A 23,508-nucleotide genomic window follows, 5' to 3' on the forward strand; every position below is an offset into this window, starting at 1 on the left:
CCAGCTTGTGCCAATGTACAGAGAAGAACATAGGTGAGCAGAGGTGAGAGGTAAGAGATGTGTACTAAGAAGGCAGGTGGGGACCAGGGCAGTTGCCCTGCTGGGTTTGCAGGGTGACCAGCCAACTGAGAGGTTTCATGGGATGCAGGGCTTTCTATGCTAAAATCAGGAGTTTCCTGGCAAACCCTAAAAAGCCACAAGAAACCACTGTAGGGTTTTAAGCAGAGGCATGACATATGAGATCAGACCATGTTTCTGAGAGATCACTGGTGGTGGGAAGGGGGAGCACGAAGCCTGGTTAGAAGGCCGTTGGTGTAACACAGGCTTAAAGGAACATATTAACTCTCCCACAGAGCCTGTGAGTTACCTGGAATCCTCATTTTATTGAAGAGGAGACCTACCAGAGGTCACGCAGCTAGACGGTGGCAGAGCCTGCATTCTCTCCCCATTTTTCAACTCCAGGCCCAGACGTCCTCCCACACCAGGAGCCACAGGCAAAGCCTGATCCACAGGCTCTCCATGTGCTCATGACTGTCTTGCAAAGTAAGAGAGCACAACTATTACTTATCTCTCTCTCTATTTTAAAATAATCTCTCTCTCTCTTCTTTTAAATCAGTTTGTCGAGTTTAGGACCGCATATATAGAGTTTTAGTATTGACAAACAGAGTGAACCTGAAATTAAATTTCTAAAATAATCATGAAAGTTCTTGGGGAGATGGAAATTCTCTGCAGTTTCTTTTAGCTGTGACACACACACATACACACACACACACACACACACACACAGAGTATTCTACCAATTCCCTCATAGCATCACAGGGCCCTTGGACAGACGGAGTCACAGAGAGGTCTTACAGTCTGATGTGCTTGCTTACTGATGAGGAAACTGGCATCCTAGGGCCTTGCTCCAGGTCAATGTAAGTCAGAAGCAGAATATGAATCCATGTTTTCAAGTGTCAGGCCTGAAGGGTACTGCTGTTCCTTCACATTGCTCTAAGAGTAAGCCATACTCCAACTACAAAGTCGGAGCAACAGAATTCCTAAACAAGATCTCTTGCCCCTGTCCAGTAGGTCAGCACTGTCCAGTAGAACTTTCTACAATGATGGAAACGTTCTATTTCTGCCCTATCCAACATGGTAGCCAGTAACCACATATGGCTATTGAGTACTTGAAATGTAGCTAGTGCATCTGAGGCACTGATTCTTTCACTTTAATTTATTTAAATTTAAATAGCAACATGTGGTTACTGCATTGGTTAGCACAGCTCTAGAGACAGTAAGTTCCCGGAGGTCAGGGGCCATGTCTTATTCATTAGGTCTCTGGAACAGTATTTCCTCATGAAAGGGACTCAATAAGTGTCTACTGAATTGAATTAATTCAAATTTAGAAGTCCCAAATGCTGCAAGAAATATAACTTTACTACTGTGTGTTTTGAACATAATCCTGTGCACCCGAAATCAGATGGTAAACTAGGAGAAATTAGCGAAAGGTGAATTTTTGATATAATGTTAATAAGAGTATAACTCTCAGTGAAGCAAAAAAGCTAATAAAAACAAACACATTTTAATAATGTGACTTTCCGAGCAATCTAGCCCATTCTCTTTGAACTCTCCTTTCATGTCTTAAAGGGAAATCTATACTGGAATAAGCACTGATGTTTTCAGTGATATCGTTGAGTCCTGCAATGACGTGGGCTCCATCCTGGCTCTTTTATCAGGCAGCTGATTCACAGTCATGTTTCCTGTTGCATCCCCCTTGACTGGTACCCTGATACTCTCTGGAAAAACAAAACCAAAAGGTTCTCAAACACTCATTTTTACCCTGAAACATCTGACCCACTTTCAGAGTTGAATTATCATCTTTGGAAAGATGGTACAGGGTAGTGTTTGAATGCCATCCCCACTCTGCTATTTCCTAACTGTGTGGCCTCTCTTTCCCTATCTGCGAACTGGAGATACGCCTGCCTCATAGGTGTGTTCTAAAGATCACATGAACTTGTTTGGGAAGGGCCAGCCAGTGCTGCCTGGTAAGAATAAAAGTTGATGCTTACTGCAGGCTCACAATATGACCAAAACTGGTCCAAGGGCTTTGCTTATATTAACCCCTTGAATCATCACAACCACTTTATGATTATCACTCCAAACTCTCTTAAGAGGCATGATGAGCAAACTTCCTCTGGAGAGAGCCTGTGTTTTAACCATGTAGGATACTAAACTATTTCACAAGGAATGAGGACTTGATGAATACCATTTTTATTACTGTTTTTGTAAAATATCTTGAAAATCAAGAGTCTAGTGGCTTTTAAGCCCCTGCCAGATTACCTTTCATTTATGACAGCTGTTTGTCTGGGGAAGAAGGCAGTTATTTTTTAAAAACAATATGGCTGGGAACATAAGCCATCCCAAGCTGATCTATAGCAACTCATCTAGTTAGAACAATGCAACGGACAGAAGCCAAAGCTCTGTGTCCACCTGGGCAATGGAGGGTGGCAGTGGGGTGGGTCCTAAGCCACTGGTGTTCACTAGCTTGCTCACTGGCCCTTAGGTGAAAGTCAGACAACTCTACCAGAGGAAGGTCTTATGAAGCTAATCCAGAACATCTTCCTGAGGTCAAGGCAGAGCAATTGCAGATGTGGACATGAGTCAGAAGTCCCTGGGTCATCCACTGAGGTATGATTCATGATGTACCCTTGCATTCTCATGGGGAGGCCACCTGCCTAACAGCAAATGACCTCATTCCCTTCTGGTACTTGCTCTGGTCCCTGAAGTTAAGATCTTGGCTAACGAGCATGTATATTGATGAGAGTGTATACATGAGTGTGTTGGCGAGACAATGATGAATGACTAAACCCTTAACCAAGGTTTCGGATTTTGACATATCTGGTGTGGTCTGATTAGCTTGTAAGTTAACACATCGTAGGTTCTAATGAGACTGAAGCCAAAGAGTCTGTTTATAAAAGCTGTTTGGTTCTACACAGAGAGAAACTGTGTGACCACGGATGTTAGGGAAGAATACTGTAGGTAGGTAAGTAATGGCTAGTGTAAGAGGCTCAGCATAAAAATAGCACCAGTACTGGGAAAAAAATTCAAAGGGCATCTTCACTGATTAAAAATTCATTGTCTCACGGCTTCAGAGGCCCATTCTGGGCAAATTTTGCAAGCAGAATTCAGAATCTCAAAGAGCATTGTTATAATGCCCTGGGATAGCCAAGGGCAGTAAAGCAAGAGAAGAGGTTTCCTTGTTTCCTTCCGTTCCCAACCACTGTGGCCAAAATCTGGGTGGCAGAACCACTGCCATTTGAAGCCCACACATATCCTACAATTCCTTGTTTGTTGTTTTGCTGATACTCACCAGGAACCAGAGTGCACCCTGGCGGAAGAGGTGTGGCTCTCTCCAGGGCAGGCAGCTGTGTTTAAGACCTCTGGAGAATGCAGTCACTTGTTTACACAGCTAAATCAAACACTACCTTGGGAGAAGAAGCTACAGTAGCAGCAGGCTTCCTTCTTCAACTGTGACCTCTCCAGCTCTAATTCAAATACATTAAGTAATAGATAAATTATCTATTAAGTGGGAAAGGATGTCCAGTGGAGGCAAAGAGAGAAAGAATCTCTTTTTCTGCTTGAACCTGATAATCAAAGGGGATTGGTACTCTGTGCTGACACAGTACTTTGACTAATACACCCAGGACATGTGAGGGATGATGAGTCTTCAGGGATAAGAAAAGCACTACACTCTGAGAGACACGGCCTCTACAATCCTGCCTCTTACTAATTTGACTTCCACACTCAGGCTGAGAACAAAGTGGCTGATGAATGCCAAATGAGGTCTCAAGTGGTCCCGCTGGTGGACCTGGAGACACGTGGGGTTCCTTCTGGAAAATGCCAATGGATGCGGGCAAACATCCCAGAATGAATTTCCTGGCATATCTAGACCATAACACTCAAGATTTGTTTCCCAACACGTGGAAAAAGCCACTGGATAAAATAGTTTGGGGCTGTTTGAGTTGGTTGAGTTGGTGAGGTAGAGGCCAAAGGCGTTGCCATACATTTTATCTAACACACCGGGCACCGTGGACAGACGTCTGAAATGTTCAACCACAGAGAGTGAGGAAATGCACCATGACAGGAAAACAAAGGGATAGGAAATACACAGCTGTTAAAAAATGTCCGTTTCTAAAATAAATAAATACAATAATGAAACAAATAAAAAGGTCAGGTTGGAGCATGAAGACTCACTAGGACAAAGCCACCAGGTGATGCTTCCTGTGTAGTTAGGTCCAGGGAAAGACAGAATAGCCTGGCTGACAACCGCAGGGGATTTTAGCTCTCAACGCTTTCTTGTTTAACCGTTCCAACAACTTTGGGAGGTGAGTGTTACCATATTAAAAATATTTCATAATCAGCAGAGCTGGGCACTGACCATTGAAAGGGTCTGCCAGTCACAAACACCCAGTCTAGCCACACTGGAGAACGCTGCCCTGGCTGTGGCTCCACTTATCCTCCTCATTTTTCAGGCAGGGGAACAGCGATATTGCCCGAAATCACAGAGCTGGTACATTATAGCAAGACTGGGGTTTCAGAAAGATCTCACTGGAGGCAGTCTGGGAGCTGAACGGAAGCAGTGAGAGACCAGAGGCCCAGAGACCAGCTAGGAGAGATGGTACAGGCCGTAGTAAACAGAGGCCATACATGGAGAGGCTGAGGAAGGGGGATTTAGGAGATAATCTGGAAGATATCTGACAGTCCTTGGAGGATCTGTGACATTTTGACTTTGGATTTGTGTAACTTGTTTCTCCTCCATTAGATTGAATTCTAGCAGCTCCTTGAGATACCACTACTAAGGCCTTATTTAATGACAAGCTTATCTCTCTCAATAGAATGTGAGCTTCTAGGGGTCAGGGATTAATTGTATTTATTCAGAGGTAGGTAGTTCAATTCATGCGAATATATGAATGACTGAATGAGCTCAAATCTCTTTGGTTTCCTACTCTAAACCTAGTTATTTCCAAACAGAAAAGACTGAATCACAATAGTGTCTGTTATTCTGAATAGAACAAAATAATTGCTGTCCCTAACCAACTCATTATGTAATTTATCCAAACAATACTGACTGAACACCCTACTAATATGCCCCTTGTGGTACAAGAAAGAACTTCCTCTTCAGAGCCAGACAGGTCTGGATTAGAATTCTGGATCCATGTCTTATCTGCTGTGGTATGTTAGGCAAGTCAGTTTTTAATTCTATAAAATGATAACAATTACGCCTGCTGGGCAGGTAGTTAGGAGCGTTGCATGAGATGACATGTAAGAGTGCCCAGCATAGTGGCTGGCTCACAGCAGGCTCAAACACAAGTTCCTTTCGTCTACCTACAACTCGAGCCGACCCCCACTCCTCCCTAAACTGTGTTCTCCTTCCTCAGCCCAGTTCTATGTTTCTGAGAGACCGATGAGCCATAAAATAAGGTCATTGCCCATGAGTTGCTTATGATCCAGTTCATGGCTCTTAAAATAATATTGCTCTAATGGTGTAGACTTTTGTACCCTTCTGACCTTTCCTCTACTTCTCCCTAGCCTCCCACTGCACATTTGGAGACAATGAATCAACAGAAGAAAGCACTAGGACAGATATTATGCAAATCCCTATACATCTGACTAAAGTAAATTACATGATCAGTAGCTTTACCTTCCTAATCCTATTTTTATTTAGGCTAGCCTGAAAAGTACGCTCCCTGAGCACATTCTGGTTGGGTGGTGGTGGCATGTGGCCAGGACCATGCAAGGTACAGAGGAAAGGTGGTCCAAAAAAGTCCCCCTACTGATAATTCATCAACAAGATAATCACCATGTAGATAATAAAGAGTTATGCACATATATTGAGTGTGTTGACAGCAGAGGTAAAAGCAGTTAATGAATACATGTTTTTACAAGACTTAGGGAAAGGAAGTTGTACCTGGTTAAAGTACAATTTTATGCCTTGGTCAGAGGTATTTTCATATTAAAGTGTGGCTGAATTCAGCTTTCTGATGCTAAATTCAAGACCTGAAATTCAAATATACTATGAAATTTAAATACACGGTGAATTCTAAATAGTATTACATCTGTGCCAGGCCTAACCCTTCGCTAAACAAGGAAATCAAAGGGGAGGGGTGTGGATATTTGCTTTAACTAAAGGATTATCAGAGGAATTTTTCTAATTGTGCTTTTCTCAGAAGAAAAATATATGTGAATAAGACATATAAATTATGAACGTAAGAGTATACGCATACCAGTTTAAGATATTTACCTACATGAAGACTCATTTGCCCTCAGCCTCCTTAGATTTGGAGAAGAAGGTGATCAGAAGGCCTGCAGAGATGACTCTTTCCATGTGTTAGAGATGTGATGCTCCCAAAATGTCACCTTCACCCCTTTCCCTGGTTGACTGCCCACCTTCTGACCAGGAAGTCTGTCCTTTATTCTTGTTTGTTTTTTTTTCCCTGCTAAGGGCAGGGGATCAGGGGAAAGACTAAACACGGTTATGGGATGAATAAGGTTATAGAAGCCCTTTATTGAGGAGGTGCTGCAAGGGCAAAAAGAGTTCTGGAAAGTTCCCTCCATGCCTACTTTCTGGAGGATTTTTAGCCACAGCAATCAGAGAAGAAAAGGAAATAAAAGGAATCCAAATCAGAAAAGAAGAAGTAAAGCTGTCACTGTTTGCAGATGACATGATACTATACACAGAGAATCCTAAAGATGCTACCAGAAAACTACTAGAGCTAATCAAGGAATTTGGTAAAGTAGCAGGATACAAAATTAATGCACAGAAATCTCTGGCATTCCTATACACTAATGATGAAAAATCTGAAAGTGAAATCAAGAAAACACTCCCATTTACCACTGCAACAAAAAGAATAAAATATCTAGGAATAAACCAACCTAAGGAGAAAAAAGACCTGTATGCAGAAAATTATAAGACACTGATGAAAGAAATTAAAGATGATACAAATAGATGGAGAGATATACCATGTTCTTGCATTGGAAGAATCAACATTGTGAAAATGACTCTACTACCCAAAGCAATCTACAGATTCAATCCAATCCCTATCAAACTACCACTGACATTTTTCACAGAACTAGAAAAAAAAATTTCACAATTTGTATGGAAACACAAAAGATCCCAAATAGCCAAAGCAATCTTGAGAACGAAAAATGGAGCTGGTGGAATCAGGCTCTCTGACTTCAGACTATACTACAAAGCTACAGTAATCAAGACAGTATGGTACTGGCACAAAAACAGAAAGATAGATCAATGGAACAGGATAGAAAGCCCAGAGATAAACCCACGCACATATGGTCACCTTATCTTTGCTAAAGGAGGCAGAAATGTACAGTGGAGAAACGACAGCCTCTTTAATAAGTGGTGCTGGGAAAACTGGACAGCTACATGTAAAAGAATGAAATTAGAACACTCCCTAACACCATACATAAAAATAAACTCAAAATGGATTAAAGACCCAAATGTAAGGCCAGAGACTATAAAACTCTCAGAGGAAAACACAGGCAGAACACTCTATGACATAAATCACAGCAAGATCCTTTTTGACCCACCTCCTAGAGAAATGGAAATAAAAACAAAAATAAACAAATGGGACCTAATGAAACTTCAAAGCTTTTGCACAGCCAAGCAAAACATAAACAAGATGAAAAGACAACCCTCAGAATGGGAGAAAATATTTGCAAATGAAGCAACTGACAAAGGATTCATCTCCCAAATTTACAAGCAGCTCATGCAGCTCAATAACAAAAAAACAAACAACCCAATCCAAAAATGGGCAGAAGACCTAAATAGACATTTCTCCAAAGAAGATATACAGACTGCCAACAAACACATGAAAGAATGCTCAACATCATTAATCATTAGAGAAATGCAAATCAAAACTACAATGAGATATCATCTCACACCAGTCAGAATGGCCATCATCAAAAAATCTAGAAACAATAAATGCTGGAGAGGGTGTGCAGAAAAGGGAACACTCCTGCGCTGCTGGTGGGAATGTGAATTGGTACAGCCACTACGGAGAACAGTATGGAGGTTCCTTAAAAAACTACAAATAGAACTACCATATGACCCAGCAATCCCAGTACCAGGCATATACCCTGAGAAAACCATAATTCAAAAAGAGTCATGTACCAAAATGTTCATTGCAGCTCTATTTACAATAGCCCGGAGATGGAAACAACCTAAGTGCCCATCATCGGATGAATGGATAAAGAAGATGTGGCACATATATACAATGGAATATTACTCAGCCATAAAAAGAAACAAAATCGAGTTATTTGTAGTGAGGTGGATGGACCTAGAGTCTGTCATACAGAGTGAAGTAAGTCAGAAAGAGAAAGACAAATACCATATGCTAACACATATATATGGAATCTAAGAAAAAAAAAATGTCATGAAGAACCTAGGTGTAAGACAGGAATAAGGACACAGACCTACTAGAGAATGGACTTGAGGATATGGGGAGGGGGAAGGGTAAGCTGTGACGAAGTGAGAGAGTGGCATGGACATATATACACTACCAAATGTAAAATAGATAGCTAGTGGGAAGTAGCCGCATAGCACAGGGAGATCAGCTTGGTGCTTTGTGACCACCTAGAGGGGTGGGATAGGGAGGGTGGGAGGGAGGGAGACGCAAGAGCGAAGAGATATGGGAACATATGTATATGTATAACTGATTCACTTTGTTATAAAGCAGAAACTAACACACCATTGTGAAGCAATTATACTCCAATTAAGATGTAAGAAAAAAAAAAAAGGAGTTCTGGAGCCACTGAACCACTGTCCACAGAAGGGCCAGAATGGCCCCAGAGACATCCTCCTGGGCCTTCAGGAATGGACTGAAAGTCCTGATTGTAAGCCAATTCACAAGGTTAATATGAAGAGTGGCTTCACATCCTGGTTAATGCTTACACAAAGTGAGTCTGAGAAAAAGCTACGTTCCTCACGTGGTCTGTGGTTCAAGGGTGGACATCCTTGTGGGTCATAGAAAGAGCTGCCATGCATCAAATGGCTCTACTATGTGCCCAGCCCTCTCCAATCTCATCCTCACAGCTGCTTGGAAAGGGGGGCACTAACAGCCCCACCGAAGAGATGGGGAATCGGGGGCAGAGAATTTATACACAGGTTTAACTAGTCATGGCACAAATGTATTGAGTGCCCTTCACACTTCACTCACTTTATCTTTAACAACAACTCTGTGAGGTCTGTTGTGCTATCTGGATTTTACAGATAAGAAAATTGAGCCTTAGCAGGTAAAGTGTCTTTCCCAGAGTGATGTAGCTCATGGGCAGAGATCCAGGCCCATTTATCCTCACTGGCAGGTGAGAAGGTGCCCCAAGCAGTGGCCTAACATGGCACACAATGACCAAGCAAGGCAGCTCGGGAGGAATGGGACACTCTCCAGGATACTCAGTGGATTTCCAGTAACTAAGGCCTCACCCCGAGCAGAAAGAAAGAGGACTTAGCCCTTCTATTAGGTGAAGAGAAAACTTACTGAATCACTCCCCTTTCCTGTAATGACAAAAGGCTTAAAAGTGTGCTCTTAGTTCTTGGACCTTCTGTTGTTCAATACCACATGTGAGTGCAGCACTGACCTCAATTGACATAATTTACATTTTAGAGTATTTTTGCTGAATTTTCCTGAAATGATTTTTTTCGTTTTTGGAATAGGCAGGGAAGTAGGCATCAAGGCTGGCCCAGAAGTTCTCACAGCTCTTTAATGAAAGTCATATTACTGAAAAGGAGAGGCTCAGTCAAGCCTTGAACAGCCTATGAAGGAACATGCTTGCTGCCCTGTCCCGGAGAGGCCCTTAGAGCCATCCCGAAGTGGTTTTCATGCCCTGTCCGCTACGAGTAGTCCTCAGGATGAGAGCTGGGGAGTTTCCAAAGCTCCTCCAGACTTCCCAAAACACAAGCAGAAAATTCCAGGACCAGTTGTAATGACTGGATTCTACCTCACCGCTTTTCAGACACCCCCCCAAGCCCCCCTCCCCCCCTTCTCCTTTCAGTTTATTCCCCATCACTTTCCTCCTTCTTCCCGCTCCCCTGCTCCCCAGGGCAGGAAGATCAGAAACCTCAGCATAATTACCTGCTGGGTTTCTGCCACCATCAAAACCCCTCTTAGGAACCCCTGGGGCAGGCCATTGACCTGTGGCAGTCTTGGCCTTTGCTTAGGAGCATTTCGCTGGGCTAATGGGATTGCAAGGCCCTAGGGAAGTGTTGGTGGCTTATGTGAGATGCGATTAGCAGTTTTGTAATCCCTAGAGGAGCACCAGGAGTGGCTCAGTGGCTGGGCCTGATTTCACTAATTCCACTCTCCTCCTCCCAAACAGTATTTTTTGTTTGTTTGAATTTTACTAAAAAGTTAATATTTATTAAGTGCTTACTAAATGCCAGGCACTGTCTTAAGTGCTTTGCATGAATTAACTCAGTTAATTCTCATAGCAAGCCTATTAGGTAAGTATTATTAATATCCCCACTTTACAGATGCAGAAACTGAGGCACAACTAGCAGTGATTTGAGCCCAGGTGGTCTGGCTCCAGAGACTGAATTCTTAACCATTTAATATATACTAAGTATCTGCTGGGTGCTTGGTGCTACATTAAGCACAAGCTACATGGAAAAAATGAGCCTTCAAGGAAACAAGCCCTTTACATCACCGTGCAAATGTCAAGTCAAACCTAAGACAAGAAGTATTCTTTATACTGATACGTAGTACCTCACAAAAATATTGTGAGACCCACTGAACTCTATTCTGCAAGAATAAAGGAAGAGATTGCCTCCATCTGCACCCCATCTAAAAAATCCTGCCTATATTATAAGCACAGTGGTGGATGGTGGCGGGCATGGCCAGGGATGGGGACTTAGCTGGTAGAGGCACCGTGAGAAGAAGACGATGTCAACTGAGTAATCGTACAAGGGGACTCCAAGCTCCCACCAATCTAACAGGTTTGTAAAAATACAGATTACCAGGCCTCTTCCCTGGGAATTCTGAGTCAGTTGATCTGGGTTTGTGTCCAGAAATCTGTTTTGTAAAAAGCACCCATGGTCATTCTTGTCTTCAGACAAGTTGGGAATCACCTTGTAATGAGCTGAACTTTGGTCGTGCTGCTGCCACACCTGACCCCTTCTGAAACGCCACCTAGAGAGCCTGTGCCGATATTTCCATGGTTCTGGAGAGGGAGCATCACACACTCCGGGGAAATTCTGGTGGCACCAAGGGCAGCAGGGAGTCTTTAAGAGCACTGTGGTGACAGCAGGTGCCGGGCTTTTTCTCACGAGTTAGTTATCCTCAGGACCAAGGAGTCTGGGGAGAGGGGCGTGCTCTTGGGGGCCACTGGCTTAATTCCCTCTCCTATTGCCCAGAGCATCTTCTACCTGCTAATGGTTCTATATGACATGAGGCCCAATGGTAGGTGTGATAAGCCCTCAGGTGGAGATGTTCCCTGGAAGTTTGAGGTCGAGAATTCAAAAATAACTAGGATGGGCTCCCTGACTCTGATAACTCCAGCCTGCTGATCTGCCAGAGACGGACATGTTAACCGCTAACTTGAGTCTAACTTGAATACGGTCTGAAAGAGATGTAAAGAGGGGGCCAGGGATGCACAGAGGAGTGAGTGACTAAACCTATGTCGAAGCAGAAGTGACATTTGAGAGCTAAGTCTCAAAAAGTGAATGAAGAGAAGCTCAGTAGATGGAGAAGGAAAAGTCCTTTCAGACTTCTCTGCCTTGTGTTTCTTCTTTCGGAGAAATACCCTCCCCCACTTCATAGTAATCACGCACAGTCCATGAGACTCAGATGAAGCTAACTGCGCTTCCTTACCTCGTGGTGGTACACAATCTGCTGAGGGACTGGGGACAGGTAGAGTGGCCAGGCCAATTTGAGAACTCTCTAGGAGTATTATGTATGCTACGGGAAAGCCACTCCCTCTTTCTGTGTAGTTTTTGGGGTAAAGATGACCACTGAGGGCTGTGAGCAGCTGACACACTACCAAATGGAAAGGGTCTGGCTGAGATCAAAGTTGGGCCAAGGCAAGCAGAAAGGTAAGATGGAAGGACACAGTGTCCTAGGTCCCCTGAACTTCTGGGTTATGTCAACCAGTAAATTCTCTTTTTCACTTAAGCAAAAAGGCTCTCACAAATAGGCAGAGAAATAGCCATTTGCAAAGGATGAAATCATGAGAAGCTGGGGTGTCCCTGAGGGTGGTGGGAGGAGCTGTGGAGCAGAGCTGAAGATGTATGAGTGAGCAGAGGCTGGGAAGGTGGGCTGGAGCAGGTTTGGAAGGGACTTGTGTTCCCTGAGGATGAGTCATTAAGATTGTAAGAGTGGCAGTGATGCCAGCAGATGTGTGTTTGGAATGTAACTCTGGTGTCAGCGTGGAGAAGCGCCTGAACCAACAGAGACTGGACCCTGGAGTCCAGGGAGTGAGCCTTTAGAACAGGCTAGTGGAGAGATGACAAGGCCTCTGGGGCTCAGAGAGCCTGGCAAGCAAGAGGAGGAGAGGAGAAATAGCTAGAGATGAGGAGCCAAAGCTCAGTGACTGGACGTAACAGAGGCAGTGGAGGAGGCAGGACAGCAGGCTCTGAATTCAGGCATACCAGATCTGCATCCTGTCTGTTCTACCTAATAGCTGTGAGATGGGATCTCATTTAAACTCTTTAAGCCTCAGCTTCTGCACCTGTAAGTGGGAATGATGATAGCATACACTTGATGGAGCTATCAGGGGATTGAATGAGCTAAGGTACGTAAAAGCGCTTAGCACGGTGCTTGGCAAAACGTTACACAGTAAATGAGAGCTGTTGTGTGGAAGGTGATTTAAGGTTGACCCTTAAACCTCTAGCTTGAGAATTTGGAAAAATGCAGAGGACTCTGATCAGGATAGGAAATGCTGAAGGAGGATAGGTTTTATGGGTAGTGAGAATACAAGTTTGTTTTGGACACATTGAGGCTGATGTGCCTGTATAACCCGGGGGTGGGAGTGTCCAGCAAGCAAGGGGACCTCGGAACTTGAGGTTTGGTGGACATACCAATGGACAGCCACTGAAGCAATGGCAGACAGGAGATGGCTGAGGACAGACACGACACTGTATGAGCTACAAGGCAGAAGGAGTAGCCAAGGAGGAGTCAGGGAGCTGTTAGGAGGCAGAAGATGTGAAGAGGGAACTATTTAATTGTGGATAAGCTGTTAGAGAACAGGATCCATCTCTGGGGGCTGTGGGAATTCTTGTTTCTTCAGTGGGGAGAGTGAGATTTGAAACCCAAGACCACTTGACTTGCTAAGGGATCTCTGGTTCCACCTACAGGGCTGTCCTGGAGGGGCCCAATGCGGCCCTCAGGTGGCTTGCTGCCCTTACCTCCAGGTATTGATTAGCCAGGCGTAGTGTGCGATCAGTGATGTTAAATATATCCCTCCAGTCGAAGATGTCCATGTCATCAGCCTGGCCCTCTCGTGGGCCCCTATAGAGGAAGTTCAGTACGGCTTCGGCAGTAATACCTTCTTCACCAAGCTGCCTATTCCAAGAGGCTTTTACTGTTGGGTTCTCCAGGGTGTCCTTGGGAAGAAGCAATACAGTTATAGCATTTAGAATTCCACAGGGCTTCCCTGGCGGCGCAGTGGTTGAGGGTCTGCCTGCCGATGCAGGGGACATGGGTTCGTGCCCCGGTGCGGGAGGATCCCACATGCCGCGGAGTGGCTGGGCCCGTGAGCCATGGCCGCTGAGCCTGCGCGTCCGGAGACTGTGCTCCGTAACGGGAGAGGCCACAGCAGTGAGAGGCCCGCGTACCGCAAAAAAAAAAAAAAAGAATTCCACAGGATCTTTGGTCTTGTTTTTAGGCCATTTCTAATTTTTAACAAATGGGATAGACTTTAAGCCTCCCTAAAAATCTAGTGGGTTTTCTTCCATCATAAGGCATATCTATCTATACCCCATTTTCCCCCAATACATAGGTCTCTACAACAGAGGGGAGACGTGTATGTGGGGATGGGGCAGAGGGGCAGGGAAATGGCATATAGGAAGCTTTCTTTTTCTTAAGGATTTTCTTTGGTTCCCTTTTAATTATCCCTGCTATGCAGGACTCTTATCTCCTGGTTTTGTGAAACTGAAAATGAGACCAGAGAGACACACTCAACCACCTTTTGCAGTTACAGAGCTGGCCCCTTGGGGAGATGCCCCTTTGAATGTGAGGCCCTCAAGTGAATTCATAACAGGAAGAAACCTCAGGAGGTTACTGGTCTTATGGTGGTTTTCACATTTCCCCAGAGTTTCAGAAACCTATACCCCACCCAAAGCCGGTGATTCCACATGATGACAGCTTCCAAAACTGGTGCTTATTATATTTTGGTCTAACTCCAGGGGTGATTAACCCTCTATTGGGCAAAGGAAACAAATGGAACTTTCCTGGCCTTTCTCCTCCCCCCGCCTCCCGACCTCTAATACCATCCGTACTCTGATCATGGTCATCTGCATGCTCTTGTCAAAGAAGTACCAGATCTGGGGCCCTACTTCTTCCCAGGCTTTGACCAACTTCCTGAAACGCTCCAGCTCTTCAAACGTCGAGTTGGCCTAAAACCAGACAGAGACAGCAAAAGAATGGAGAGAGAAAAAGTGAGAAAGAATCTTGGTTGTACCTTTCCTGTCACAAACCCTCAATATGTAGGAAGGCTTTTCACGGAAGTGTCTTTATTTTCTCAGTTGATTGATATTTCCCAGAACAATCAGCTATTTCCCACCCTCCCAGATTGACAGAATCTTATTTCTTAGTATCTCAGAGGTACTCATAATATTGATGATGTTATTGTCTCAGAACCTCATTAAAGCTGGATTTGGACTCCCTGTGAGTAAATGCTCTTCCTCCCTTCCTCCCTATCTTTGTCTGTTCCGGGTAGCCAGGCTTCAGAGAACTGTGAACTCTTCCCTTAGGGATAGAATTCAGGCAGTGAGGAAGAAAATCTCATTGTAGGCTGCATAGAGAGGGGAGGGCCAGGCAGGGGCATTGGTGCAAAGCCTTCCAATGATGTCTGTGGATGGGGGAGGAACCAAGAGTCCACTTAGCAAAAAGCAAACATGAGGCCCACCACCAGGAGGGCACAGTAAAAAATACAGACACACACACACGCACCACACACACACCACACTCATTCACACACATGCATGCACACACACTCTCATTCTACTGGGTAGCCAGAGGAGAAGGCAGAAGGGACAAGACCAGCTGGGACCTTACGTTCTTCAGTATCCTGCGTATTGCGGGGGAATCCGGAGTAAAGAGGATTTTTCCCATCAGCAAAGGCTTTGCTGCCCTCCAGGCTATTTTGGTTAGAGGGTTTGACTCCAGGCTCTGGATCAATGCATTACAAAAGGTTGCTGTCAGGAGAGAAGGGACAGATTTTACAGAAACTCCCCGTTGCTCACAGCTAAACATAGTCATTAGTGTGTTCAAATCACATGTCTCATTCAACTGTACGCTGGAGGATTTGACAAATAACCTAAATTAATAGGCTGTACCCCACCAATAACAAGCTCATCATTAGTAAGTAAAAATGCCACAGTGCATCTCAATAAAGGCCTCATCGGAGAAACAAAGGATGGGGCTTGCCTTGTGGTTTTTTTTCTGCTTTAGAGGAAGGTTGAGAAGCCTGCTTATGATTATTGCAAGGAACAGAGGCCATTCTCAGATGAAAGGGACCAAGAGGCCAAACAAGGCCTCCCCTTGCAATCTCAGCTTTAGTCTCAATAATTTCCTTTCAATTAGCTGCTTAACTTCTCTGTTGTGTGTGGCTGTCTTAGGGCCCAGCTGCTTTTGGTGTGTGCCTTGCTGCTTCTTTTCAATTTTTAACTAGAGGGTTGCCCAGCTGCATTTCGTCCGCACCCCACCCTCCTTTACCCCACAGGAGCCAAAAAAAAAATAGTGAAAGGTGGGAAAGATAACTTGCCAGCAACTTGCCATTTGGAAAATAATTCAGTACTACACACACGGATTTTCACTACATTGTGTTTGTAAAAACATCCCACAGCCATGTTTACTCTCCAGAGCCCTTCTGACCCCAGCTCTGCTTGCATCTCTGGGTTGCCTCCTCATTTATCTTTCTCTTCCTCTAGAACGTAACCCTAGTTCAATCAGATCAGCGGGAAACGTCCCCTCCGTTCCCATTCCCAGTGGGTCTCAGCTCTTTCCATGGCTCACTTCCAGAACTCTTTATGAGCACTACCCGCTTCCTGCTTGGGGAAATGGACTCTCTGGAAGGAGAAGCCTCTTTGCCCAAGGCCCTTCAACAAGACCAAGGGAAAATCAACCCCAGGATTAATTTCACCTGGAAGTGTTAACCCATCAGCTTAACCAACATCAGAAGCCAATTTATATGCAGGATTTAGAAAACTTACTTGTTCTTTTGTCATAAGAATAGATAGGATCTTTCCTTGTGGAGTCAATCCCCAGGAAGGCTTTATAGTTATTGTCTTCGTACCAGTTGAAGGAGAACACCCGAGAGCCTCCTCCCTCTGGGTAGCCACACAAGAGGTCAGACAGGGTGCCCATCAGCTGTGTGAACGTCTCTGGACCTCCAGTCTGCACGAGTGGCCTGGTCACCCACAGCAAGTCTTGAACACTTGGTCGGTGGATGAACTATGGCAAGGCAAAGGCTTCAGGTTATGCTAAGGTAGTCAGAGTCACAATCCACTGTGAAGTCAAAGCTCCAAAGTTTGGGGAGACCTTTGCATAGGCATTTGATTTCCAGGTTTGAAAGAAAACATATATATGCTTAGCAATCCTTAATCCAGCTGTGAAATAAAATCTACTGCCATCCGCTCAGGGCCTAGGAGGAAACTAGGATGAGCCTTAAAGAAAATAAAAGAGTTAACCTCCAAAGTATTTCAATATTATTTCTCTTTTCCAGTCCATTTAGTTTGAATTCCTTGGGAATGTGTCCTTGGGGAAACATAGAGAATAATTCTCTACCAGTCAGTTCTTAGGTTCTGTTATCCTACCAAGATGGAGCTACTGGAAAACTGGGAAATAAAATAGAGGAGTAGCTCTGTCCTAGAAAGGCAAAGTCGGGGCAAATTTCTTTGGCCAAATAATTTAGAATTTAGCTTTCTATATTTGGAAAATTATCTTCTTATTAGCTTAGCTTTACCAAATGTGAACTCTTCCATTTCCCTGAAATGTGTGGTTTGTGGTTTCTTTTAGTGTTTGTGTGTGTGTGTGTGTGTTTTAAGATCTAAGCAAATATAGAACAGATGAAGTCTCCATTCTTGGGAAAACTATTTTTAAATTCTTCACCAAACTAAGAAGAGGCTGGTGGTCATCTCTCCATATTGGTACTGGTGGCACTCAGTGGCCTTGTTTTCTGAAGGTAGATCTAAAATGCTGAGAACTAAGTTGAGGGCTGCCAGAGTTGCCAGGGTCTCAGTTCCCATAATACCATTTGACTTTAAAGGAAAATACAAAATAAAAATCATGCTGCTTTTATTCCCAAAACACACTTGGTTACTTATTCTCAAAGGCACTTGGGGATTTAAAAAACCATTAGAAAAAAAAAAAAAAACCATTAGGATTCAAACAGGTGAGACTGAAAACAGTTCTCCCACTGCAATAAGTGATGTTTACCGGTCATCTCCTCTCTGTCCACATGCCAACACTTGCTCTCTGAAACTGCTGAGCGCCATGTAGAATCCACATATTGAGTCATGCCTATAATCGCAGTCTAGGCTTCAATAATAAAGATGGAATCTCAAACTGCTTCAACAATAGTTAAGTCTTATGACAGTCTTGTAAGGGGTTACTACCATTATTATGTTGCTCATTTAATCAAAGCGCTCCGAGATGAAGGGGCTGTTCCAGAGTCAAACAGTCTAGTATTAGTTAACATAAACTGGGCCATCTGCGTCAACCCAGTCACGAATGCTAGACTTGCTATCTAGACAGACAAGAAACCTTCTGCAACTCCCACATGGAATTAAGAGCTTTAATATGCTTTGGAGATTAAAAAAAAGTTCTCTAGCAACTTCAACCCTATTATACTGATATGAATTTTTAAAATGCTTATGAAGAAAAGAATGTTAAACACAGACTCCCCCTGCAGCAGGTGGCCATCAGCACAATGGGCCCTTCTCTAACTTTCCCTGCACGGCACTCTGCGCAGGCTGAGCTTAGTTTTATGAGGAGAGATTCTAACCATGCAGTTTTCCAGGTTGGCAAAGCCCAAGTCAGCTGAGAATACTGGAGGGGAAAAAAAGTTTAGGGAAAATTATATTTCCCCTTTTGCCTCTCTTTCATAATCCTCATTACACTTGAAGATAATTGTTCATTTCACATCTCTCTTCCCTGTTGCACTATACATTTCACAAGGCAGTGACCATATCTGTCTCTTCATCATTATGACCCCAGCACCTCTCATCTGTTGAGTGGAGAATCATTTTATATATGGGTGAAGGCTTGGCGTTTGATTAAACTGTGCGCATCTTTTACAAAACAACACAAAAAGTCACTATCTTTGTGATGAAATGAGTATGTAATATGTATGTAAGACACTTAGTGCCTGTAAGCACTGTGTAAGTGTATGCGATTACTATTAATGGTATAGATTTATGTGGATTTCAAGAGCATAATAGAATATTGGATCACATCAGAAAAGAGTGGAAAGACTTAGATTCAGCTGTCAGTCCACTAATAATCTGCTACACCAGACAGAGTGTTATTTCTTTCTAGGTGTGAAATTAGACGAACAGTTCCTTTCTTACTGCCTCCGACCCAGGAGCACAGATAATTAAGGATATGAACAGGTTTTTGAAATTGCTAGATGGAAAGATCAAATGTATTTCTCCTTGAACAGGTCTGAGGTACAATTAAATTATCGGACGTAATAAGTGTGATAAAATGGTGGAAAGATATAATGAAATTATATTACTATCATCAAGCCACTTACTTCTTGAATTCTTGGCGACATATCAGATAATATTCTTCCCCACGATCTCAGATTGATACCTTGAGAACTGCTGTCCAGGAGTTTGGGAAGCTGTAATTTATAGGAAAAAATATTTTTAAAAATATAGTATATATATGTAGTTCTACATATATACACGGGTGCTATCTGATCTCCTGTATGCTTGAAAAATATTTCCTCCCTTCTTTTTGATCACGGAACCTCTTCTGAAAGATTGCTTTCAGAAACAAACTTCTTTCGTCTACTCGAGAAAATCAAAGGTTCTTATTCTCAGCCCTGCTGAGCTAGGCAATCACAAATAGTTTCATGGTGACATTAAATACACCAAAGTGATTCTGATTGCTGGTTTAGCAACACCAGACAAGGCTCCTGGAGGAAGGAAGACAGAGCACAGCTGCTGGGGTGTAAAGGAAGGCCACGTGCAGAAGGTGCCCACCTGTTCCCCTCGGGCTTCCTTGTCATTGTTGTCCCTTTATGTCCTTTCCAGACAGGTTGTGTCTCTTCCTCTGTCAGCACCACTCTTATGGAAGATTCGGCCAACTCCAGAACCTTTCTTTTTAAAGCTGCGATTGGCAGCCTTAAAGAGAGAGAAGTTCCCTTGCAATCGATTCTCTAAGTGACGCCAGTGTTCTGGTGACCCCAGGCCCACGCGGCGATGCAGAGCTGTTTGTGCGTTTTCCACCGCGGTGGGGAACGTGGAAGTTCACAAGCTTGCTGGCTCCAAGTCCCAGAGCCTGAGGTGAACACCTTGTTTTCCGGAAATCAAGTGCAAGTCCTGAATGAATAACTTCATTCTTCATAGTTTCAAAAATGATTGAATCACCGAGCCTCTGTTTTTTAGGACTGCATTCTAACTTTTAAGATTGTGATTTTCAAACTCAAGTGTGCATCTTGAGTAGGCCTGGAGAGGAATCTTCATTTTAACAAGCTCAACATATAATTCTGATTCATGCATTTATGGACCACAAACCACGAGCCTTGCCTTTTTATTTGCCAGTGTGGCTCTCCTAAATGATGGGTGTACTGATCCAGCTGCGGCAGAGAAGAGGAGCAGGTGGAGTTAGGCTTTGAGCAGCCCAGCCTCCTATTTCTAGCTGTGGTCCTGCTCCACTCTCCTGGCTGTAGGTGCAGGAGCCCTCGTATTCTCTCTGACTCTGAACTGAAGAATAAGTGTACGTACACTCTTGGAGCATCAACATTTCAGGCTTACTTTCTAACTGTAATATGAAAGGCTTTGTTACATATGAGAGCTACAACGCAGACAGGTGGAGAATTTTCTAGAGGAAGGAGCAGCAAAGCCACCAGTGAAACTATACCCCTGAGAAGAGTCTTCTCTCCTTAACCTTAACACTGGGCCTAGGCTTTGGTCTTGCCATGACTACTTTTCAAACTCCTTGAAAATAGCTTCAGTGTATGTTGGGCAAAGCGCTTTAATTGCCGAGAAGAACAGGTAGGAAGGGAGGAAGCCAGCAGGTAAAAATGTGTGCCAATGGCAAGATATCACTCAGACCTGTTGACTCTCCCTCCTAGCTATCTCCAATAAGATCTGTCACAGATGAAAGGGGATCTAAGATACACATCAATTAAATTGCCATTGTGGACCTTATTTTTTTTTATTTTGATCTGAACAAACCAGCTGTAACGATCAGAGGGAAAGTGAACATAACTGGGTATTTGGTAATATTGAGGAATTAATGTTAATTTTGTTGGATGTGATCATAGCACTGTGGTTTTGTTAAAACAAGTAAGTTTTTATGTTAGAGATACACAGGGAAATATGTGAGGATGAAATGTTGTCTGTGGTTTGCTTTAAAAGACTTCAGGGAGGTTTAGAGGAAGATGGCGGAAGAGTAGGACACGGAGATCACCTTCCTCCCCACAGATACAACAGAAATACATCTACACGTGGAACAACTCCTACAGAACATCTACTGAATGCCGGCAGAAGACCTCAGACCTCCCAAAGAGGGGCAAGAAACTCCCCACGTACCTGGGTAGGGCAAAAGAAAAAAGAAAAAACAGAGACAAAAGAATAGGGACGGGACCTGCACCAGTGGGAGGGAGCTGTGAAGGAGGAAAAGTTTCCACACACTAGGAAGCCCCTTCGCGGGCGGAGACTGCGGAAGGCGGAAGGGGGAGCTTCGAAGCCGCGGAGGAGAGCACAGCAACAGGGGTGCGGAGGGCAAAGCAGGGAGATTCCCGCACAGAGGATCAGGGCCGACCGGCACTCACCAGCCCGAGAGGCTTGTCTGCTCACCCGCAGGGGCGGGCGGGGCTGGGAGCTGAGGCTCGGGCTTCGGTCGGAGCGCCGGGAGAGGACTGGGGTTGGCGGCGTGAACACAGCCTGCAGGAGGTTAGTGCGCCACGGCTGGCCGGGAGGGAGTCCGGGGAAAAGTCTGGACCTACCGAAGACGCAAGAGACTTTTTCTTCCCTCTTTCTTTCCTGGTGCGCGAGGAGAGGGGTTTAAGAACGCTGCTTAAAGGAGCTCCAGAGACGGGCGCGAGCCGCGGCTAAAAGCACGGACCCCAAAGACGGGCGGGAGACGCTAAGGCTGCTGCTGCCACCACCAAGGGGCCTGTGTGTGAGCACAGGTCACTATCCACACCCCTCTTCCGGGGAGCCTGTGCAGCCCGCCACTGCCAGGGTCCTGGGATGCAGAGACAACTTCCCCGGGAGAACGCACGGCGGGCCTCAGGCTGATGCAACGTAACTCCGGCCTCTACTGCCGCAGGTCCGCCCCGCACGCCGTGCCCCTCCCTCCCCCCCGGCCTGAGTGAGCCAGAGCCCCCGAATCAGCGGCTCCTTTAACCCCGTCCTATCTGAGCGAAGAACAGACGCCCTCCAGAGACCTACAGGCAGAGGCGGGGCCAAATCCAAAGCTGAGCCCCTGTGAGCTGTGAGAACAAAGAAGAGAAAGGGAAATCTCTCCCAGCAGCCTCAGAAGCAGCGGATTAAAGCTCCACAATCAACTTGATGTACCCTGCATCTGTGGAATACATGAATAGACAACGAGTCATCCCAAATTGAGGAGGTGGGCTTCGAGAGCAAGATCTATGATTTTTTCCCCTTTTCCTCTTTTTGTGTGTATGTGTCTGTGTGAGATTTTGTCTGTATAGTTTTGCTTCCACCATTTGTCCTAGGGTTCTATCTGTCCATTGTTTTTTTTAAAATTTTTTTTCTTAATAATTAATTTTAATAACTTTATTATACTTTTCTTTCTTTCTTTCTTTCCTTCCTTCCTTCCATCCTTCCTTCCCTCCTTTAGACAACGAATCATCCCAAATTGAGGAGATGGACTTTGAGAGCAAGATTTATGATTTTTTCCCCTTTACCTCTTTTTGTGAGGGTGTATGTGTATGCTTCTGTGTAAGATTTTGTCTATATAGCTTTGCTTCCAACATTTGTCCTACGGTTCTATCCGTCCCTCTTTTTTTTCTAAATAACTATTTTTTAATTCAATAACTTTATTTTACTTCATTTTATTTTACTGTATCTTCTTTTCTTTCTTTTTTCCTTCCTTCCCTCCTTCCTTCCTTCCTCCCTCCCTCCCTCCTTTCTTTCCTTCTTGCCTTCTTTTCCCCTTCCTTCCTTCCTTCCTTCCTTCCTTTCTTTCTTTCTTTCTTTCTTCATACTTCTACTAATTCTCTCTACTTTTTATTCTGAGCCGTGAGGATGAAAGGCTCTTGGTGCTCCAGCCAGGAGTCAGGGCTCTGCCTCTGAGGTGGGAGAGCCAACTTCAGGACACTGGTCAACAAGAGACCTCCCAGCTCCACATAATATCAAACGGCGAAAATCTCCCAGAGGCCTCCATCTTAACACCAGCACCCAGCTTCACTCAACGACCAGCAAGCTACAGTGCTGGACAACCTATGCCAAACAACTAGCAAAACAGGAACACAACCCCATCCATTAGCAGAGAGGCTGCCTAAAATCATAATAAGTCCACAGACACCCCAAAACACACCACCAGACATGGACCTGCCCACTAGAGAGACAAGATCCAGCCTCATCCACCACAACACAGGCACTAGTCCCCTCCACCAGGAAGCCTACACAACCCACTGAACCAACCTTAGCCACTGGAGACACACATCAAAAACAACGGGAACTACGAACCTGCAGCCTGCAAAAAGGAGACCCCAAACACAGTAAGATAACCAAAATGAGAAGACAGAGAAACACACAGCAGATGAAGGAGCAAGATAAAAACCCACCAGACCTAACAAATGAAGAGGAAATAGGCAGTCTACCTGAAAAAGAATTCAGAATAATGATTAGTAAGGATGATCCAAAATCTTGGAAATAGAATGGACAAAATGCAAGAAACATTTAACAAGGACCTAAAAGAAATAAAAATGAAACAAGCAATGATGAACAACACAATAAATGAAATTAAAAGTACTCTAGGTGGAATCAATAGCAGAATAACTGAGGCAGAAGAACGGATAAGTGACCTGGAAGATAAAATAGTGGAAATAACTACTTCAGAGCAGAATAAAGAAAAAAGAATGAAAAGAACTGAGGAC

The 23,508-nt window shown here is 44.3% G+C and overlaps 1 protein-coding gene across 2 annotated transcripts in view; it reads right to left on the bottom strand.

Moving 5' to 3' along the window:
• The window catches only part of ABCA4 (ATP binding cassette subfamily A member 4), a 143,739-nt gene that overhangs the window by 71,520 nt on the left and 48,711 nt on the right, over positions 1-23,508 (bottom strand). For both annotated transcript variants that reach the window (XM_067726958.1, XM_067726959.1), the window contains 5 exons: positions 18,964-19,053; positions 16,421-16,661; positions 15,264-15,403; positions 14,486-14,602; positions 13,394-13,591 (listed from right to left, as the gene is read on the bottom strand). In XM_067726958.1, the coding sequence (XP_067583059.1) occupies positions 13,394-13,591; positions 14,486-14,602; positions 15,264-15,403; positions 16,421-16,661; positions 18,964-19,053 (786 nt within the window). The remainder of the gene's footprint in view (positions 1-13,393; positions 13,592-14,485; positions 14,603-15,263; positions 15,404-16,420; positions 16,662-18,963; positions 19,054-23,508) is intronic.

Source organism: Pseudorca crassidens, chromosome 2, assembly GCF_039906515.1.
Source record: "Pseudorca crassidens isolate mPseCra1 chromosome 2, mPseCra1.hap1, whole genome shotgun sequence".
NCBI classification, from domain to species: Eukaryota; Metazoa; Chordata; class Mammalia; order Artiodactyla; family Delphinidae; genus Pseudorca; species Pseudorca crassidens.